This window comes from Pholis gunnellus (assembly GCF_910591455.1).
Source record: "Pholis gunnellus genome assembly, chromosome: 18".
Taxonomy (NCBI): domain Eukaryota; kingdom Metazoa; phylum Chordata; class Actinopteri; order Perciformes; family Pholidae; genus Pholis; species Pholis gunnellus.
The window spans coordinates 10338083-10359342 of NC_136545.1; the positions used below are offsets into that span (position 1 = coordinate 10338083).

At 41.3% G+C, this 21260-nt stretch overlaps 1 protein-coding gene across 1 annotated transcript; it reads right to left on the reverse strand.

The window, feature by feature from the left end:
- Positions 1 to 680: 680 nt before the first annotated feature.
- Positions 681 to 20827, reverse strand: npdc1a (neural proliferation, differentiation and control, 1a). The gene is made up of 9 exons (XM_079178531.1): positions 20510 to 20827; positions 11073 to 11222; positions 4122 to 4226; positions 3695 to 3907; positions 3189 to 3255; positions 2383 to 2473; positions 2134 to 2213; positions 1879 to 1978; positions 681 to 1729 (listed from the first exon to the last, which is right to left on the reverse strand). Exons 1-9 carry the CDS (start codon positions 20622 to 20624, stop codon positions 1658 to 1660), a joined length of 993 nt encoding a protein of 330 aa, XP_079034657.1. The 5' UTR covers positions 20625 to 20827; the 3' UTR covers positions 681 to 1657.
- Positions 20828 to 21260: the final 433 nt, after the last annotated feature.

Here is a 21260-nt window from a genome sequence, read left to right on the forward strand (position 1 = left end):
AAAGAGGTCCTATAGTTTGCACAATTTATCTTGAGTGTTTGATGCCGTGTGGGACTCACAATGGTCTGGTCTTGGCTCTGTCCCAACGCCTCAAAGTGTTGGCCTTGCCTCGGCCTTGATATACTCTCGACATGGTCGTGACTCGGTTTCGGTTTAGGTGGCGTTGACTACAACACTGCTGACGCCATCGCATACTGTTATGGATCAGCTTCTTTTAAGCTCGTCATTGAAGCTATATGAAGTTCACACTGAGAGCCTTCATGTTTTTATGGCAGTACTATTTCATCAAGTGAAACATTTAAAAAATGTCCCCAAATTCAATGTGAAATATTTGGTTTCTTTGGAAATATGCTGTATGTATGTTTGGCAGCACAGAATTAGTTTGTATTGAATGTCCTTAAAGACGATAACACAGATGACATCATTTCTCACACCAGAGAATGTGATCGCAGTTGCCAACATTCTTTGCATTACGTTTCGACCTTTGTTGCATCTCTTTCCCTCATTGTCTATTGTTCTTGCAACTATCATAAAAAAAGGCATTAAATGTTAAATATATATATATATATATATATATATATATATATATATATATATATATATATATATATATATATATATATATATATATCCATATATCATTGAGTGTATACCAAGCACGAAAGGAAAAGTAATTTCCACATGTGGTAAAAACTTTAATTCCAATCCTTGGTCTGCATGTACAAATATCTATAAAAAGTGAACACATTCACTCTTTGTATGTACATTTTGCAGCAAGAAGTTAACTTGGGCCCGACAAGAAGACAGAGAGGAAATAGGGACAATACAAGATAGTGATATTTACCACCTACACATCCATCAGTTTAGTCCGTCACCAAAATTCAAGTGCTCATAAGTCACTTTGACTGTACGTTCCTCCTCCAGCAACAAGATGCATACATACAGGAGGCAGAATAGTTCAGCAGAGCATTGCCATTATTCAAACACAGTAAGTCAAACCATGCAAACAGACATCATCAAGTACTTCATTTTCATATAGATTTATATTTTATAATCTTAAAATATTTATGTGCAGCTTATATGACAAGGAATAAAATCGGCAACACCAACAGTAACAACCTTGTGTGGTGTTAGGGAGTTTTTACAGAGGTATCACAGAGATCTGATCTGTCAGGAATGTGGTTTAGACACTATCTATGCATGACAAAACAAGGAGAGGGCACCTGTTTCTCAGCTTATGTATGTGTATGTGTGTCTGTGTGTTGTAGACGTCTGCTCTTGGATCACATTCTTTGGACACAGCTGCAGAAATGAAGGAAAGTAACAACGGTAGAGGAAACAAATCTTAACTCAGAGAAAAAACACCGATTGGGATATATCTGGGAGGACTCTGATAACGTTATGTTAAAAGACAGGAATGCTCAAAATCTGTGACGGACATAAACTAACAAGGAACCCAACATACATTTGTAGTAATAAAAGCCGTACTGGTGGCAGATACAGTAAAGGGGCGACAAGAAAACAATCATTTTTTTTTTATTCACCTCTGCCAGGCTCCTCCATTTCTATATGCATGCAATGTGAGATCAAGTGGTTTCCTCCAGAGAAGTGGCTTGTATACCTGTATGTAAATATGTGTGTGTGTCAGTGTGAAGTGTTAATTGATATTCCCCTGATAATTTAAAGTAGAGTCATCAAACAGCGGGTTCTTCACTTCCATCTCTCCAGTCTGTAAAAGAGGGAAGAAAATGGATTTTCAGTCATATAACATCATCAGAACGGATTTGTTTGTGTGTGTGTGTGTGTGTGTGTGTGTGTGTGTGTGTGTGTGTGTGTGTGTGTGTGTGTGTGTGTGTGTGTGTGTGTGTGTGTTCCCACAGGTGCAAGTCCGGGGCACTCGTATACTGTGAAGTCTCCGCCCACTTCCTCCTCATCTGATGTGACCTCGGAGTCAAGGACTTTCTGCTCAGGTTTGTTACTGAAGAAGGAAATAAAAAGACGGTGGAGTTAAGGCAAAGAGGTGACACAGTTAGAGGAAGTGGTTGAACATTTTAACTCTGCATTAAGACATGAGAGATAAGAAAAAGAAAAAAAAGGGAGGGAGTTACACAGAGAGTGTCGAAAAAAACGTACTTTCCCATTGAGAGCATCTGCTGTTTTTGATGTTGGTAGTGATACATTTGAGCGCTTTGGGCCAGAGACTTATCCCCAATCTGAGGACACAACGGAGGAAGGAAGTGCGGATGACACATTTGAAAACACGTATCTTCTGTGCACAGGGCACAATCACACCTTGTGGTTATTACAGAAAAAGAAGTGAGAAATGGAAATAAAGCAAGCTCTAACAATAGCAGTTAGCTGAAGGAAACGCTGTGCGCTTACAGAGGGAACGTTGGTTGTGGTTGTGGGTGCGCCAGCCCCTCTGAAAGCAGGGTAGTCCACCTTCTGAGCCAGCCGCGAGTCTTTCTGCAACCTGTGGGTGACATCGTGAATCTGAGTTTCCTGTAGTTCTGATGGCTGTTAAAAACACCCGTTCACCTCAGCTCACAGATCTTATGATACATGAACAACAAGTTGGCCTTTAAAGGGCGATCAATGGGTGTAAATGATCAAACAACCAACATGAAGTGGAATTGACTTGAGAAATCACTGGTCACAAAAGTTTAGTTTTATCAAGAGTTTTTTTTTTACTCTTTCTGTGAAGTCATACTAAATCAACCAGCAGAGCTCAAAGACCTTTCATGACTTTTAGCTGAACTTGCCAGAAAACACACCGATAGTTGAATTAATCTCTTAATGGCTTGCGTTGAAGGCTGACCCCTCCATAAAATGTTGTGTTTGCTGCAGTTGAACGATGCGCTATGATGATGTCAGCTTACATTTTTTTTCTCTAAATGTTCATTTTCAGATATTCACGAGTTTAAATGATGCACAATTGTGTATGTTATAAATTCTCTCCACCTAATTGATTACAGAAATAAAAAATAAAGTGCATTTTTTTCTGTCATTTTTGTTAATTTACAAGTATTAACAATTGACAACATATGGCTTATTTACGCAATTAAATCTCAAACCCAGATTGGTCTTTCTAGTGCATTTATTTTGGTTTAGAGAAATTCCTCGACAACAAAAAGATGAAATCAAAGCTTTCTCTTACGTCACTTGTGAATTCAGGTGTTCAGACTTACTTGACGTAACAGACGGTCGCCAGGATCACCGCCACAGTGCCCACCACCACACACAGCGAGATCACGACTGCAGGTTGATACAAAAGAAAGAGGAAAACAAAGGGGAGCCGATCATGTTGAGGAGTAAACAAAGAGTGATTGAGTGGCAGTCAGATGACTTCCCTGCTGAGTCATCTTTTTTTTATGGGTGATAACTATAATCATATCTTCGCCCATTTGCTCATTATGGGTTGTTATGATCATCTTGGGTAAGATGATCAACACACTGGGATGAATAGAGTCAAATGTTCAGTTGGGACAAATGAAGAACAGAAGTGATATAATCTTGCTGGTAAACATTCAGATGACCCAAATCTTAACAACATGTAATTTGATTTGAGTTTTTAATCCATCGTCTGCTTGTATCATTGTCTTGTAGCAGCACTGTATTCTACACCATCAGGCTTTCACTTCCTGGGTGCAGTAAAGCCTTCTGGTCTGTGTTGAGGACATAAGATGATACTCACTGACAATAATGCTGTCACTTTTGGATGTTGGCACAGCTAGAGGACCAACTCGGCCCTGACCTCCAGCGGCCCTGGGCTGGGCGGTCAGTGTGTTGGGAGGGGCAGAGGCTGCAGGGGCTGCAGCGGTGGCGTTCTCAGTGAAGAGACGATCCCGGCTTGTCTGTTTGAGTTTGGAGGCTTCTGGCCTGCTTTTAACAACATCTGCTTTGGCCACTGCAGAGAGTAAGGAAGACACAAACAGAGACAGAGTCATAAGCAAAGGCTAACATGAGGGGAAGTCACAATATCTAATGGAGGTGAATGTCAACTAAAGGACGTGTGGGGATAATATCCTGAATCACCTAAAAATAACCTCTATAAACTAGAAGAACTTAAAGTAAATCCCAAACTCAAAACTGTTTTATAAAGTTGCGTTCAAGGCTCTTACCAGGATGTTGCTTTGGTGGTTTGATCTCAGTCACTTCCTGTTTTTCAATGACGGCGTGAAGGTAATCGATCTCTTCATCCAGGTCAGGGTAGAATGCCACTTTAGCTGCAGACAAGATTTAAAGTTACACTGATTAACTTCAACATGAATTAACTCGAGTATAAGTACAAGCTAAAATCAAATAAGAAAGGCAAAAGGAAATCCAGATTGCATGTAATGTTGTACCACTCACAGTGACACAAAGGGCTTCTTATTATAAACAAAGCACCTTCATTCATACACACAACATACAAATCGGTTACTAACTGACAGTCACTCCATATGCATCACAAGCACACATGTTACAATGACAGAGGTTCCCATATTAACAAATATTTAGCCATAATATTCAATTAATAACATCAAAATCTTCCAACAGAGGAGTGACAATGATTCTCTTCAGGCGTGTACTTAATTATTCTTTCCACTATCTTATTCTGTTTTTAATCTGCTGATTTCTTTGTTCTTAGATTAATCATTTAGTCTATAAAATCTGTTGAAAATAATATAAAAAAGTATTCATCTAAACTGGGAAACTGGACCACGGACATATTTGGCTTGAGTTATCAAAATAATTGCACTAATTAACTAATCAGCTCTAATTTTCTTAATTGTTGTCCCTACTCATGTCCCATAAGCGTGAGGTTTGGGCTTTTTATAGCTTTTGACTTTTAACTATTGAGTGTAAGAAAGGGAGAGACTGGGAGCACATGCATACGGTTCAGCCACACATCAACGTGTTTTTCCAGGGTCTCGCCTCTGAAGTGATGAACAGGGAGTGTGCCCATGTGTGTTGTTTGTTTGCGGACTGATAAAAAAAGGACACAATACTAAACTGTTGTTAACAGCCCTTGAGGCCAGACAGTGAGCCGCATTCCTGCAGTACTGCCGAGGTGTCCAGGGCGACCAGGGCCGATAGAGTGTGTGTGTGTGTGTGTGTGTGTGTGTGGCCGGGGGAGGAAGCACCGCAGGGGGCCAGAGCAATCAGCCAAACTTTGGCTTCACTGGGTTCTCAGTTGCTACATTCACAATAGATCCCATAGCTCACTGCTAATGGCGGTGATCAAAGGGCTATTTCCCTTTATAAAAGTTACCCTGCAATATATCAAACTATAGGTATTTGCACGCAAAGCTGGAGAGGCAGCAAGTCATGTGAAAAGGAAAAAAGAAAAATCGCAAAAAGCTGAAGTTGCTTGCGTTGCTTGCTGACGTTGATGACCCAATTCAGCATGATTTGCCAATAAAAGTTGTTTTGATGAATGTAGGAACCAGTGCAGATGAATAAATGATCAGTGCAGATAAATCTATCCAAACAAATGTGTCATGGCACATTTTTACACCACCTACATTACATTAATGATTACATAGTCACTTTCGCGCCAGAAGGCCGGCCATCTGGCTGAGCTAATATGTATGATATGACATGCCGGCACTTTCACTGCCTGCTTTGTCATTTTCTTACCCCCCTCCACTAATGGCCATTTAGTGCACTCCGTGGCAGGTGTCTGTGGAGGCGGGATGCACCATCTGTACTTTGCAGGTGGTTGAGAGCTCCAACTGTGCCCGTGTGCTCACCAGGAGCATGTCGTAGTTACAGGACTCCAATTCAGAGGAGATACTGAGTTTTTTTAAATTTTTTAAATGAGATGTTTATCGCATGATTTATTTGAAATCAGCAGGGAGATGGTAAAAGATGGGTGAGCAGTATTTGAGAAAAAAAAAGGCAGTGATTTTCTGTCTGCGTGTGGTTTGTCACACACTGACTAAGCACGCACACCTCTCCTTGTGTAAGAGAGTTTTGTCACCGGCTTGATAATGACCCATAACCTCTTGAGAGGCACCCAGGGGGCAGTTGGGTACAACAAACAAACAATAAACAGCTCAACAGGGATTGAGGATCACACACATCTGTGCTTTTCTATTTTCCCTTTTAAAAAACATTCACCTTTCTTCCTCCCCCAAACCACACGCATGAACACACACACACACACACACACACACACTCTCCCTTCCTGCCCCCTTGCCCTGGTTTAGAAACTCTAAATCAAACAGATTTCACAGATCTCGCCACTTTTTGTTCGACAGTTGCGTGGAAATTGCAAATTGTACCGCGATCTACACACATTCGATTTTGTCGACTAATCGTTTAGTTAATTTAATCGGCAGAGTTTCTCCACAAGGATTCACAATAAAGCAACATTTTAAATCTTGTGTTTACCAGAGTTTAGTTCTTAGAAGTAGAAGGACAAGTTGTAAGAGATCACAGTGCCTCTCCTTCACAGTGAGCATGTCCTCAGTCCTGTCGAAGGATTATTGATGTATGCTCAGTGTGTCCTGCTGCCCTCTAGTGGGAGATTAAATATGTGACGTACATAGAAGGAAGAGAGACAGCCAGAGAGACTTCAGGTCTGACCGATTGCTCATTCTCTAATTCTCTGAAACCAGGATGTTGACCGACTCCACAGCCAACAAAATACAAAAACAGGGCCGGCCTCATTCAGATCTTTCTAATTCCTGTGCTCTTTCCATGGAGTTTGGAGGAAAGGCCTAATAGGCGAATAAGAGAAAACAGATCAACAAGATCACAGTTTAAACAGCAACTCGTATCTACTTTGTTAGTGAGCCTGCTTTGAATGAGGGAGTGGCGCACAGTCACTAAAATGTCATTTTGCCCATGAAATCTAAAGTTGATAAGTTAGCGCAGAGGCACTCCCTCCCGCCTGCTATAAAAAAAGTTAGTCATAGATGACTACAGAGCTTCAGGTAAAAACAGGAAATCTCTTACAATGTTCTCACCTTCAGTAAACAGTCCTGCCTGTCTTTCAAGTCATTCAAAAATATCATATATACTATTCTTGTTGTCAGAACTTCAGTTGCCAGTATCTGCTCGTAAATGGGTTCTTAGCTTCTACAAGACTTTCAAAATCAAGGGACAATATTGAAAATATGAAATAAATTTGTTATTTTAAAGAAAATATGTTGTTATTCAAGTAATCTAAAAAACAAACATAATAAGTATACGGTATTTCATATATTTTTTTTAAATGTAGTTTAAAATTGTATTTACAAAAGGTACATTTTCTTCTAAAAACAAATATTACTTTAACTGCAACTGTTAACAGCCATGTACTGCAGGTGAAGAAGCAGAATCCCTCGTCTATACGTCACCACATGATCAGGTCTTAACTGTTGTAGCTGCGGTTACTTCTCTAGCTGAAAGGTGATAGGTTGAACTGAAAGTGTAAGAACTGCAGTTGTGGAACCGGTGGCTGCCGTCTACCCAAACAGGAAAGAAGTGTTTCCCACAGGATTGTTTGAGACGATGTTGGGTGGACCTCTGATCCTCTGGCTGAACATTACACCATGCAGTTACAAAGTGTGACTGTTTACAATTGTAAAAAAGCCACAAAAATGTTACATCCATGACTGTACATCCATGACTGTATATAAATAAATGATTTAACTTTCAGATAAAACAGCAGTGATATCAGAGGGTGACGCCATTACTTTCACAGGTTAAAAGCAATTCACTCAATCACTCAAAAGGTGTCAACATGTTAAATGCTAAAACTGGCTCTCCATCAGTTTAGTTATCCAACTTCACGTTATTAAAGTGAACTGCTGCAGGATATCGGTTTATGTTTTGTGTAGCTGAGCACTTAAAACGGTGGTTTGAATGCCATTGTCTTTACAGTTTGTCGATTGCTCTATTGTATATTATATAAAGTAAAAACATATAAACATGCGTGCACAAAAGTAGTCTGTAAAGCCCTGCCTTTAGCACATATGCAATTTAACTGCATATAAAGAAGCATACAATTCACATACTTTGTGCGGCTGCTGAACAAAAGACGTGGCTTCGAGGCGTACTGTATGTTTACCAATGGCAGCGCACGCCTCCATGTCAAATAGAAGCAGGTCCTACTTTCAATAAAAAGTGCTGCCGGCGCCTCCCCCAACCTTGTTCATCCACTATGCTCATTCATCCTCTTTGAGCTAACTTACAAAATGTTGACATTTTAGACTCCATACAGAGAGTAATACTGTAACCTCATAAATCCTATGAAGATAAAAATGCAGTCAAAAGGCCAAAAGCATATTTATGAATGTTATTGTGCAAGTATGTAATGACTGATGACTAGACCATATAAAATGGCTAGTGGACAAAAAATGTCAACCAAGACCCGAACCTCTAATATTAGTTACCAGCTCTATTAAAGCAGCCAGCAGAGGCAGTGTAGATGCCACAGAACAGCAGCCTACAGCTACAGCAGCTTCACACAAAACAGCTTCTGCAGCCAGAGAAGGAACAGCAGGAGAGGGACGAGGTAGAATCCTGGGTGCTGTAAAACACGGATGACAAATACCGATAGCTCCTGTCCTCCTATACATGCACTAAATGATGTATTCCTTTCACATAAAAGATCTCAGCATCTAATTCTCTCAAAACATGTTACTTTAAGAAAAAGGGGCTTTGTGATATTACTGTGATTATTCTATAGAACAGTAGAAACTGTAGGAATTCAACCTGGCTGCAAGGCCAGTGAGTCAGCTTGATGGTGACGATGTGATAGTAGATGTGAGAAGTAGAAGAACAAATGGTTAGATTTTCTGATGCAAAGGTTTAGTCACGAGCGTATATGTGAGGGAGTGAGACAAATGAAAGAAGACGAGAGGGAATGAACTGACTACTACTACTATGGGTGTGCAGGAAAACCGTGCGTCAGAATCAACAGTTTTGATAATGTGTATTTTTCATGCTTTGTCAAGTGCACAAACATTTTAGACAATCTGTTGTTTAGTCCTGAAAACACAGCCATTAGATTTCCTCTGAAGTGACAACAGAGCGACTTCTAAATTGTGGTTTGCAGCGTGTAATGCTGCCAAACAACCAAGGCAGGAGCTGGACTATGCAGATTCTATCGGGTTTAGATGCATCCCTGACAAACCAAATAAACCTAAATGTTGTATATTTAGGACAGTGAAATTATAGTGATTTCATCTGCTCATTTCAACATTTTGCGTGTGTGTCCCGCGTACATGTGTCCACACCAGTGTGGAAAAGAGTCAGAGTTGGTCTCCCATGCGGATCTCTGTGTTCTGTGGTCTCTCAGGGGTTTATGTAACCACTAGGGAGCTAAGCTGAGGCTTATGATGTGCTGGATTCACAACACCACGCAAAACAAAAGCCTCACACATGAGTCACAATATATAGTCCAAACAACTGCTCAGGTTTCATCATCATAAAAACAACATCCACTTTACTTCTGCATGATGTGACCTTTCTCTCCAATACATCCTCACACTCATCTCCTTCTCATGTTTTCCTCTCTGTCTGATGCTGCCGCCAATTATTTGAGCCAAGTTTGTATCCTCTCCTGACGCAGACCCATCTAAATTATTAATCCTGCAGAGCACACACACACACACACACACACACACACCGACAGACATAAATAAACAGTCAGTCAGTCAGTCACACACACGCCAGTGCACTCAAATATACACAAGATGTTTCAATTTCGCTCTCATTTCTGCTGCGCCATTGAAACACGGTGTGTGTGTGTGCCAGCAGTGCGATGTCATGCCATGGAAATCAGAAAAATACGATTTCTTTTTTTCGCAGCTTGGCTCTTTCGTTGAACGAAATTAGATTCAGTGATGGAGATGAAGGGCAAGAGAGGGGGAGAGAGAGAGAGAGAGAGATAGTGAGGGGGAATGTCGTCTAAGTGATTAAAGCCGGTGCGGGGGTGATGCGCGCGCGTGTGTGTGTGTGTGTGTGTGTGTGTGTGTGTGTGTGTGTGTGTGTGTGTGTGTGTGTGTGTGTGTGTGTGTGTGTGTGTTGCAGACGCAGCAGGGGCAGGGGTGGATTAAAAAACACAGAGGATCAGACCGTACCATAGTTGTCAGAGATATTGATGGAGGGAGAGCGAGGACCAGAGAGACAAGAAAGGAGCAAATTAGAGGAGATACATGAGATACGGAAAAGGAGGAGGAATAAGGAAACTAAGATTGACGGGGGAGGAGAAGGACAGCACAGAAGCAATAAGGCAACTGGGGAAAAAGAGGTGGAGCGGAAGAGAGAAGTGGGCAACAGGATACTGAGGTTAACTGAAAACATATATATATATATATAAAAGAGGCAGTGACAAAGAATGAATGTGCAGTGAGGATGAAAAGGAAAGCAGCGAGTCAGTCACTACATTTACATGCACGCTTGTTGTGTTACTGTCATTTAAAACTGAAGCAGGTTGTCGTCGTAGAATTGAGGTTGCAACTAATCAGTATTAATCAATCTTAAATGCACTGTTGTCAAGCTTAATATTTTCTGTCATAAAGAGTAAAAAATATATTTTCTTGATTAACTGCTTTGTCAATAAAAGGCGACGTCTTTACATTCCTTGTTTCGTCCGACAAAAAAAACAAAATCTAAAGATATTCAATTTACAATGAATATATGAGTAAAGCATGAAATCCTCACATGCTGGAACCAGACAATATTTGACATTTTTGCTTGAAAATTAACTGAAAATAGTAGCTGGCATTTCAGCTCTAATTCGAACAGAAGCACTGCTTGTGTGAAGTTTGTTGGACTGTGAAAACGAACTGCCTGCACAATAAATTCATAGATAATTCTATTTCTTTATAGTGTTTTCAAATGTTAACCTGCAGGGTACCAGACATCCTTTTTACTCTAATGTAAAATGACCTTATCTTACCATAACAAGTTATTTATGCCCATATAAATACACTGAATGAGTTAGTCGGTCAGTGGGTTGAGAACGCGTCTGAAAAGATTCGGGTTCAGCTATAATGTAATCAAACGAAAACGAGCTTGTGTGTGTGTGTGTAGCGAATGCAAACCTACATGAAGTGTGTTTGTGTGAAGTCTGTATGCAGTATATTTCATACCATGCGGACGGTGCCTCTTCTTCACCATGCAGCGACCTTCCTTGTTCTCCTCCAACGGGGAGAGGCAGGGGCCACATCTGGAGGAGCCAGGCCTGCAGAAGTGGCGTCCCTCGTTAGCACAGTCTATAAGGTGGGGGCACTTACTGCCAGCTGGGTGAGAGAGAGAGAGAGAGAGGGAACACAACAGTTTCATTAGTATCCCAACAACAACAATAATGATGTGATGCAGAAATTGTGCTTTATATTGAGGCAGTTAGATAACGGTCTTTGTGTGGAAAGAGGTGAGGTAAAAAAGTCTCTCAATAAGAGATGCTTCAAGTTTACAACGGTCGCTATCATGAGCGAATGTGTCCGCTCTCCCTGCTGTAACCTCATCAAGGCTTCCATACGGGCAAGGTTTGCCAGATCGGACAAGAATGTTTGGAAAGCAAGAAATGTACATTTTTATTTGTTTTTCTGCATTTCACAATGTGGTGAGCCCCACCTGTTTGACAATCGGAGTCAGGTTAAACCAAAGTAAAGAGTGATGGGGAGCTGCACTCTCACAGATCGGACCGCAATCATGGTTAGATGAATAGACTATTTCGATATATATATATATATATATATATATATATATATATATATATATATATATATATACGCGCAAAACACACGCACGCAGGAAGGAGTGGGTCGCAGGTCCACAGCAGGTGTGTTTGGTAGCAGAGGGCAAGAGGAGCACTTGAGTGCAGAGAGGATAATGAGCCCCGGCAGAGCTGCACAGGAGGCCGGCTAAAAGGTGAACAGCACAGTGGGTGTTTATACCGACATAACAGACAGGAGGTGAGCTATGGAGGAAAGACAGAAGATGAGCCCGGTGTCTTTTGGGGGGGGGGGGATAATGGGTCTCAAAAGGTCAGCGTTGTTCAAGTCTATAGCTGACAGAAAAAAAGGGGGGTGAGCTTGGTGGGTGTATTTAAATGATCTACTGAAGAGGGCAAACAGGTCTACTGTATAATTCACTTCAATGTGGCTTTAATAAATCACAACTCACTGAGGCGTTATGAGGTACAATATTGCATCTTCGGCGTGTTTTTTCTTGAGCACTGCTACTAAGTGCGGTCATACCTCCATTCTAAACCAGGATTACACATTCGTAACACATGAAAGGAAATCACTGAGGCGGGGGGGGGGGGGTATCTCAATGTCAGGAAAGGAGCGTTTTTGATGCTGCAGAGATGAAGAGCAGATAGAAGAGTGGCAGAGGACTGGGGCCTTTTGTATTTGTGTACACATACGTAAATGTGCATGCATCCTTTCATCGATACATTTTAGACCACAGGTATTCCAAGATTTTATATTTACTGTTAGTGTCTATATATCTTTTTAAATGTGCTCATTTCTTTGCACTTGTGTGGATTAACTACATATGTCGGCGAGCCCGAGGCAGACTGTCAGACCGTGTTGCAATAAAACGAGAGGTTTATGCTCTTGTGCTCGGAAACACCACCGCTTTGGTCTACGGGGACCGACAAATATCGGAGTTCCTCGTAGTAGCTTTATGACGCACTGAAAAGGGAAAGTTACAACATTATGAAAGGATTCACCGATTCAAGTTTTGTTCACAATACCGGTTGCTAAAGACAGATACAAACATCTGTTTTGAACTTCTTTCTTCAAATCCTAAACAAAAATCTTTAAACCATATGAACTAAAAGCTAAAGAAAAGAAATAAATGATAGCTAAAATTAGCAAATCCACACTACTGGAAGCTGAAACATTAAAGAAATACTAATGAACATCACACAACCCGACATTACACATTACACACACATTTCGACTAGTCTACACATCGCAACAACACCAGGAAGCTGGACGCGCACACACACACACACACACACACACACACACACACACACACGTCCACATCTTCTCATGGTCTGCCTCAGGGAGTGAGCGCTGGAGTGACGCATGTGTAATCTGAGAAGCTTTGTTTTCTGTTTGTGTCAAAGACACAGAAGGAGCAGGAGGATGGGGGATGTGTGTGTAACATCTGTATAGCTGAGGGGCCAATGCTTTACTCACTGACACAAAACTAACCTGCAGGTATACAGACAACTCCCAGAGCGTCTTTAGTCGTTGTTTAACGTCTCGTTTTTCCCCACAGCTTGGCAACAACTCTGTCACTTCTGCGTTTAATTGCGGCAGCACCTGCTCAGCCGCGATGCCACGTTACTCCACATCCTTGTGAGCGTGACGCGCTCATGTGCCGAGCCTCACCCTGTTAATTGTCTTCTCTCCTCTTCCTCGCCCGAATGTCGGCGCTTCTATTCTTACATGGCACGTGGCCTCCTTTTAATTTCCCTCCAGGTGTCTATTTCACGTGTTCTTATTGATTACCGTCGAGCCCCATGACCTTATAGAAGACATTAATGTCACTGGAAATAGATCTTGGGCATGTGCCTGTGCAAGACTTAGTCTTACTCAGTCAAAACATGACTGAATGTGTTTTTTTTGTCTTTGTGTTGCACGGCTTTGATTAGTTTAACACTGCCTGATTAGTTGGCGGAAGCTAGTTGAGAGTTCTTAACTCTCAACTAGCTTCTGAAAACATGCTGCCCAGGCATCACGTCTCTCTCCCTCTTCTTCTCCGCAACCCTCTCGAGTCCTGTCGCCAGATTATTCCCCCGACCATTCTCTTTGATCTGACCGGTGACTGTCTGAGGTGCAGATGGCAGCACTCGTGTCAGAGATCAAACAAGCCATTCCCGTGTAAAACTCCTTGACAGCTCTTCATTGTGAAGATGAGACAATTTAGAATACATTTGTCAAATGTGTGACTGTGCGTTTGTATGTTTGCATGTTAATAGGGTTGGGAAATCACAGGCTAACTCGCAATGTTTCATACTTTTTGGACAAAAGATACAAACAAGGCTTTCGTCTCAGACTTTTTTTTTTTAACACACGCCCAACAATATGTTCACATGTGCTATTATTCAAATGTCTGACAGCCAGTGATGGGAACAGCTCTAGAATGAAAGTGTCTGTAATGAAGCAAGATACACATACAAATCAGTATCACAGGAGAGCGTACTCCTTATTGTTGCAATTAAGTAGCAATAACGCATCGCAAGAGACTGTATATCGGTAGAAAGCTGAATCATTCGGTGTATTTGTCCAGACTCCACATATCATCATGCACAGAAAAGACAATTTGTAAATCCTGGCACGTAAACGAGTCCCTGGTGTCTCAGACAAAAATGAAAAAGGCATTAAATCCCTGTTATGAAAGCGAGAAAGCAATGGCCTCTATATTTCAGAAATCAGCCGTCTTTATTATAATGGAGCTAGCATCTCAGCACCTCCAGCCAGCACTTCATCTGTTATTCATCACGTTGGATGTTAATATGGTGCAGTCACATCAACGCAGATAATTATTCTCCTCACACACAAACACAAGCAGCCATATATACACAAACACACACCCAGACAGAAACCGACTCTGTGCGTGCTTCATCATGACTGTGTGAGGCGTGGAACCGTGAGAAAAAAAAAAAAGCAAAGCAAGTGTGAAAAGCAGGGAAGAGCTGCAGCCCAATCCATAGAAGACTGCCTTCAGTACCATTCACCAACAGTTGCATGAAAATGATGATAAGACTTCGGTGCACCATAGAAAAGGGTTATACCAAATGTAATTTTTCATCACCCTAAACAAAGAAGAAGAAAATAGATGTTATTGTAGTTTTACGAATAGACCGTCCTCTTAATAGCCTAGTAAGTGCAACGTTGTTGTTTTTTTAAACACTAAATGCCAACAAATATGGATTGAAGCACAATACATGTTAGATACATGTTGTGAATTCTAGAAATACTACTTCTATCTCTTTTGAATACATTTGGACTTTACCACACTCTGGAGTTACTAGAGAATGCAGCCACCACTGAAATCTAATAATTCTACTAATTGTCAATTATTAATAAAAATAGTGTTGCCAAACTTTAAATGCAACTGTCCAGAGATATTGTGTTTACACAGAATAAATTCTAGACATGCAACAAAAGGCCAGATTATGAACGATGCTTCAAAGCTTCAAACTTGTTGGTACAGCCCTAGAAGTAGATTTAATTGTTATTATTTTACCAAACTCCCAAATACATAATGGAACTTTTTCTGAAACACAGCTGAACCTATGAAGAGGCTCATCGTGATAATGATATGTCAAAGCAGCTCAAATCTCTGTGCCAGCTTAACAAAAGGAGTCACACAAGTGAATGTCAAGTCGCCACAGGAGGGTGGACTTGCACCAACGTGCCTCCCACACGGTGCCGTCGCTAATTAGAAAGCTCAATCAAGGAGGAAGATGAATACGAATCGAGAGACAGACAGGGAGATGGAGATGGAACATGTAACGTAACGTCCTGCGGTACATCGAGTCGTTCGGTACCGGCGAAGACGGTGGAGGTGTGGAAAAAAACATCACGTAACTCAGGGACACAGAAAGCAGCCCTTGGAACGAATGAAAAATGACTTTCTTAACCATCTGCTGCTGCTGCTGCTGTTGTTGCCAGGCTGTTGAGCTCAGCAGCAGCTCTGCCAGAGAGAGCTGAGAGGCAAACAGAGGCATTGTCACAGCCTGGTGAACACACACACACACACACACACACACACATACACACACTTTCATGTCACCATTAACTTGTGCTCCTTCAAGCTGTTCCACAGCTACAATACAATAAAATGTCGCCCCCAAATCTGTAATTGTGTGTGCATGTGTGCGTGTGCGTGTGTGTGTGTGCGCGAGGGAGATTTAGAGAAGAAGTAGGAAATGGGTAGGCCGGGAGGGTCATACACTCCCATTGTGCGCCTTTCCTGACCCTCTGATAGCAGACAGGAAGTAACACAAACACTCCAAATCAAGTGGAAACATTGAAGAGCTCTGCTCGGTGCTCTTCACTTGATACATTACCACACTGTTTATTTCCACATGGATAACGTGCGTGTGTGTGTGTGTGCTCTCATCTGTGTGTGTGTGTGTGTCTTTTTGTGCAACCATGCCGCCATGCTATCCAATGGGCCTCACTCCAAAAATGACAAAAGCAAACAAATGCCAAGCAGCCTGTTTCTAGTTTATTGTTTTGATAGCATCAGTTGGGACAAGTGCTGCTATTGTATGTTGCGAGTCAGGATTGGGCATTTTTTAAGGATCCATTTTAATAGTTTTAATGATGTATTAGCATAACAACGAACTGTTCTGTGTATTAATCTTATCTAAAAACAGGTTCTCAATTGATTATCCAGAAAAGTTTCAATATCGTATTAAATACTGATATTGTCACGTAAAATTACATACACCACCATAACATATATTATATATAAATATCTAAAACATATATGGATACATACGGATATAGTGTAGTCTAGTAGAGGGCAATATACACAATATATCCACTCCAATACAACCCAATAATCTAAATTAAATAACATTTTTAGATCAGTAACTGTAATAAAGAGGGCAAATAATGGGGCAGACAGAAGAACGAAACAATTGTGTGATCAGGATTTAAGCATATATGAAACTGTTAGAAATAGAAATAACAGTTGAGCATATGGAAAGAAAATGTATTTTCCTTGCTCAGCTAAAAAAAAACAGCATATTATAACAAAAATGAGCACATTTCATACAGTTCCTTGTTCCGTGGCCAAGGAATTAATCAGAAACTTGCTCAGTCAGCTCTGACTCTTTAACAAAATAGCGTAAAACGCTGCCACATAAACTTCCACAGTTTCCACGAGCCTACGTCAAATGACTAAATGCGTGGAAACTGTCTGCCTTATCAGTTTCAGTACCAGTGTAGTGTAGGTGTTGAGTTCCCACCATAATCTGATTCAGTGACTCCTACATGCAACTTCTTTTTGCCACGCTTCGTGTAAAACGGGGCGTGACGTAGCAACCTGTTCAACACACAAGACACATCACAATGCCGAGGAAGGAAATAGGTGGTGGTTACGTGACTTGAAGGTGAAAAGGAAATGAATGTAAAAAAAATAAAAATTCAAAGACTTTAGTCACCAAAAGAATTCAAGGCGAAACGAGTCTTTGTTTCCTCTCATGAGGAGCCGTCGTGTCTCTGCAGCGTTATCTCGCTCATCATTTTTATGTTCTGTTGCAGCAGCTTCTGTCATGCCACACAATGACGATTTGAAATCATTACACAGCGGATAATTACTGTGTCATTATCGTCAGAGTGGGGCAGAGCAGCACACGCCGCAGCAAGTATGTGTGTGTGTATGTAAAAGCTTCCTAAATGTGTCTTTTGTTATTTTCCTTTTTCATGCTCATCATGTTTGTTAGCCTCTGGATGGTCCAGTTGTTAGAATAGTCTGTTATATAATAACGCAAACGAAAACCCCCAAATTGATTGGGCTGATTTGGCTCACAATTACCTTCAACTTAGTTTTTCAATAGCAAACCTGTTGTATTGTTTCACCCGGTGTCATGCTATCAAAATAACTTGCTGCGATATCTAGCACAGAGAGGTTTCTGGGTATGAGCACTAGTGTCAGCATTTTTTCGGGGTGTCTCTGACACTGCCATTCCTGGTAAGGATGTGGCTACACACACATGCAAAGCTGCGCATGCAAAACCGCTGACATAGATAAATTGTCTCTTTTCTGATAAAAAAAAAAGAAGAAAAAATCAAATCAGTTTTGTTCGGAGGATTGGGTTGGAAAAAAAAAGACAACTACGGTTACGGTGTAGTCCTGAAACTAAATGAGAATAGTGCGCTTCATTCCGGCTGCACTGTGCTGACTCTGGCTTAGATCAGATGTCTGCAAGCGCTCTGTAAGTTGATTAATTGTGGCCCTCTCATTTCCTGGAGAGGTCTGGTAGCCGTGCGGTCTCAAGTGAAGGTCGGGTACAGATAGAAAGACAGAAAGCAACACAGAGCAGTGGTTTAAAAAGGAGCCACAGCAAAGCCTTGGCTGACCACTTCTTTCTCAGACCTCCAATATAAGACAACAAGGACCACAATGGGGAAGATCAATAGTATCTTTCCTGACTGTTGCAATTTCAGTATGATGGTTACCACCATATAATTGGGTGGTCTTTCATCCTTTCTCTCACTGAAGAACGCTGGTAATGTCTAATCCCCTCAAAGACCGCACAAGCTACAAAACAGAACCATTTGAAAAGCAGATGAAGCACTTGTTAGCTTTAAACTGCATTTTCTAAATGACTTCCTGGCAGCACTGACTTCAATATAAATCTATTGTGTGGAAAAACAAAAAGGCAGATTTAGTGATTTGCCATCAAAACCTTTCAGATGTGGTGTTATTATCATTGGCAAATCTGACAAATAACAACGCCATGTAACCATTAACTAGTCTTTTAATCGCATACTAACATAGATACACTAAATCTGTAGTGACGATATAAATGCTTAAACATATAAACCCTCATCTGTGGTCTTTATGCCGCATGCTTTTCATAGCCCTCAATCCCAATCACAACGTCCGCAGATGACTAATTATGCTGCAGGGCAACAAAAAAAAAAAAGGTGATTGAAAAACACTGCAGCCAGTGTGTGTGTGTGTGTGTGACACTGAAGATATTAATCGTTAAAGATTAATCCTGGTGGAAGGAAAGGCCGGAGGCAGTGGGTCTCTGAATAATCATCGCACCAGCTCACTGTGGGTTCGGTGAATGACAAACCTGGCATTTAAACGTGGCAGCACAACAATGATCCGGGGGAATTAGAATATTGAGAATTGATGTTAATACAGGGAAATGCTAAAAATTAGAGCAGCAAGAACCTTCATATCTATTGGTGAAAAAGTTGATTATTCTGCTGCTAATTCGACAGAAAGCATACTAGACATGTATGTGATCAATTGGGTTTATGGAGATTTTGGACAACTTCAATCCCAAGAACCAAATGTTCCGAGAAAGCTTTCTGGCATATTTACACATGATGAAGTGTCAACGTTTGCTGAACCGACCCGATTAGTAAGCATTTCATGCTGTTGTCACACTCCAGCGAAGTTACCCTGAAACCTGAGTCACTGTTAAAACTGAGTGTGCTTTTTGCGGTTCTGCAGATGCCTCGAATATATAAAGTACCATTTCCTTAAAAAAGTGCCCGTGGAGCAGATGTGACTCCATCTTTCCCCCCCTCACAGATTTGTTTTTCAGCACTGGAGACGGGAAATTATGATATTTGGATTGGTTGAGTTTGGATGAAAAGCATAAAATCGCTTCACAAATTTACTCTACAGAAGAAAAGAAGAGAAAACACTGAAACTGCGACACATCCTCTCCGTCGTGCACCAGCAAAATTAAGCTTCACGCCCTCGAGATCTCACGCACAGCCTCCGGTGAAGCCCGAGCGGACCACGACGACTGCGTGGATGGGCTTATGTTTTGGTGGGAAAAATATCTCAAAGTCTATACCTTCACACAGGTCTGTGTCCAGGTCCAGGCAATACATGTTCAGTGAGAGTGTGTGTGTGTGTGTGTGTGTGTGTGTCCCCTCAGATAAAGGCTAAAGATTACAGGAACCCAGCTGTTGGTTCTCCCACATGGTTTCTGTGTTAAAAGCTCAGAAGCAGATTATCTCCCCAGCAATCATCACTGTGTGGAGACCCATTACACGCTCACACAAACAGGCACAAAGACTGCACTCAAATATGTTTACACCATCTAAAAAACAGTTTCCAGATTAACCAGGTACTCAATTGAGAAAAGTATTAACTGACTGTCATGCATGCTACAAGCAGTTGCTTGCCGTTCACATTTTCCAAATGTGGAGCAAATTACTAGTTTTTTTGTGGCTGCTGCTCAGAATGAAGTAAGCAGTGGGTTGTTGTTTTCTTTAAATTACACTCAGGTAGAGGTAATATATACTGGTTACTCAGCTAATCAATGCAATACTCAATAAACAATACAAAAAAAGCAGCTCTATATCACAGTATAAGAATACTCTTATGGCTATTTCCACATGGATGTCCTATTGAATTGGATTGACTAGTGTACGTCTGGGTTAGATTAGTGCAATATTAACAAAAAACATATCTGTGTGCACACAAGGAAATGCATTGAGAAACCTAACAAGGAAGGGAATTTGTATTTTGTTCACCCTTATCCTGTCTTTGTGCTCTTGTGTTACACTAAGAGGTACACCTACCTGTCTAAACTGTCCAAAACGTCCATTTAAACTCTATCAACAGCAAAACGAACACCATTGACAGCGATTATTAAATAAAGCGAAACAAACCACGTGTCTCCCTCAAAACGTTCCGCAGTGAGTATAAAAAAAAAAGAAAAAAAGCCCCTTGTCTTGCTGTTTGTCACAAGCTCATCGGTCAAAGATGCCCCAGTGACGGGGATTCATTAGACGGATGAGTTACACTAATTGCTGCGTCTGGTGCTGGCTGTGTGTTGTTGTGAATTTACCTGCAGGGCTCGCGCTGACAGCGGCGACACAGTGGAGGACCACGGCGAGTAGCAGCAGCGACGAGGCCCGGCGCAGGCGTCCGTTCTGCGGGCTGGAGAGCAGCAGCAGCAGCATCCTTGGTGGTGTCTTCTCGGTGTCGGAGGACCGCAGACGGGTACGGAGTTTGTTGTCATTCCCCCATCACTTCTGTCTTGTGTTTTGTATTTTCTGTGGGCTTTTTTTGTTGTTGTTATTATCTTTAGCGCAAAGTAGGCTGCACACACACACACACACACACACACACAGCGGTAAACCTGGCTGGCCAAAGACGCGACGCAGTCTGTGACACACTGCGCACTGTAATCCGTGGCAGTGCTAAAGATAGCGGAGCTTCAGGGTAGGAGGTAGGGGGGGGGGGGGGGGTGCTCGTATGTGCGTGTGTTTGACATGCTGCCTTCAGGTCTCCTCGTAAAATCCATAAAATAAACAGATTTATCACTTAACAGACAGCAGAATTGTGTTTACCAGATTTGTATCATCAGTATATTTTTATGCGGACAGTCAGAGACTGAAAATCCATTAACAACCTGTTCAAATGTATTCATATTTCTACTCAAGTAAAACACGACAATTAAACGTTTAACGGAGTAAAAACTGAATAGTAAAGTGTGTAATCACTGACAACAAAATGATTATTGATTTTGAACTTCAGTTTTGACATACACCTTTAGATATATTGTGTATGTCTTTACCATAAGGTCCGCCACATGC

Excerpts from the sequence above, each read along its gene's own strand:
- npdc1a (XM_079178531.1), bottom strand. The coding sequence starts at position 20,624 with ATGCTGCTGCTGCTGCTCTCCAGCCCGCAGAACGGACGCCTGCGCCGG. Across the intron at positions 3,256-3,694 it reads AAGTGACAGCATTATTGTCA|TCGTGATCTCGCTGTGTGTG; the intron begins GTGAGTATCATC and ends ATCAACCTGCAG. Across the intron at positions 1,730-1,878 it reads AGTGCCCCGGACTTGCACCT|ACTGGAGAGATGGAAGTGAA; the intron begins GTGGGAACACAC and ends CCTCTTTTACAG.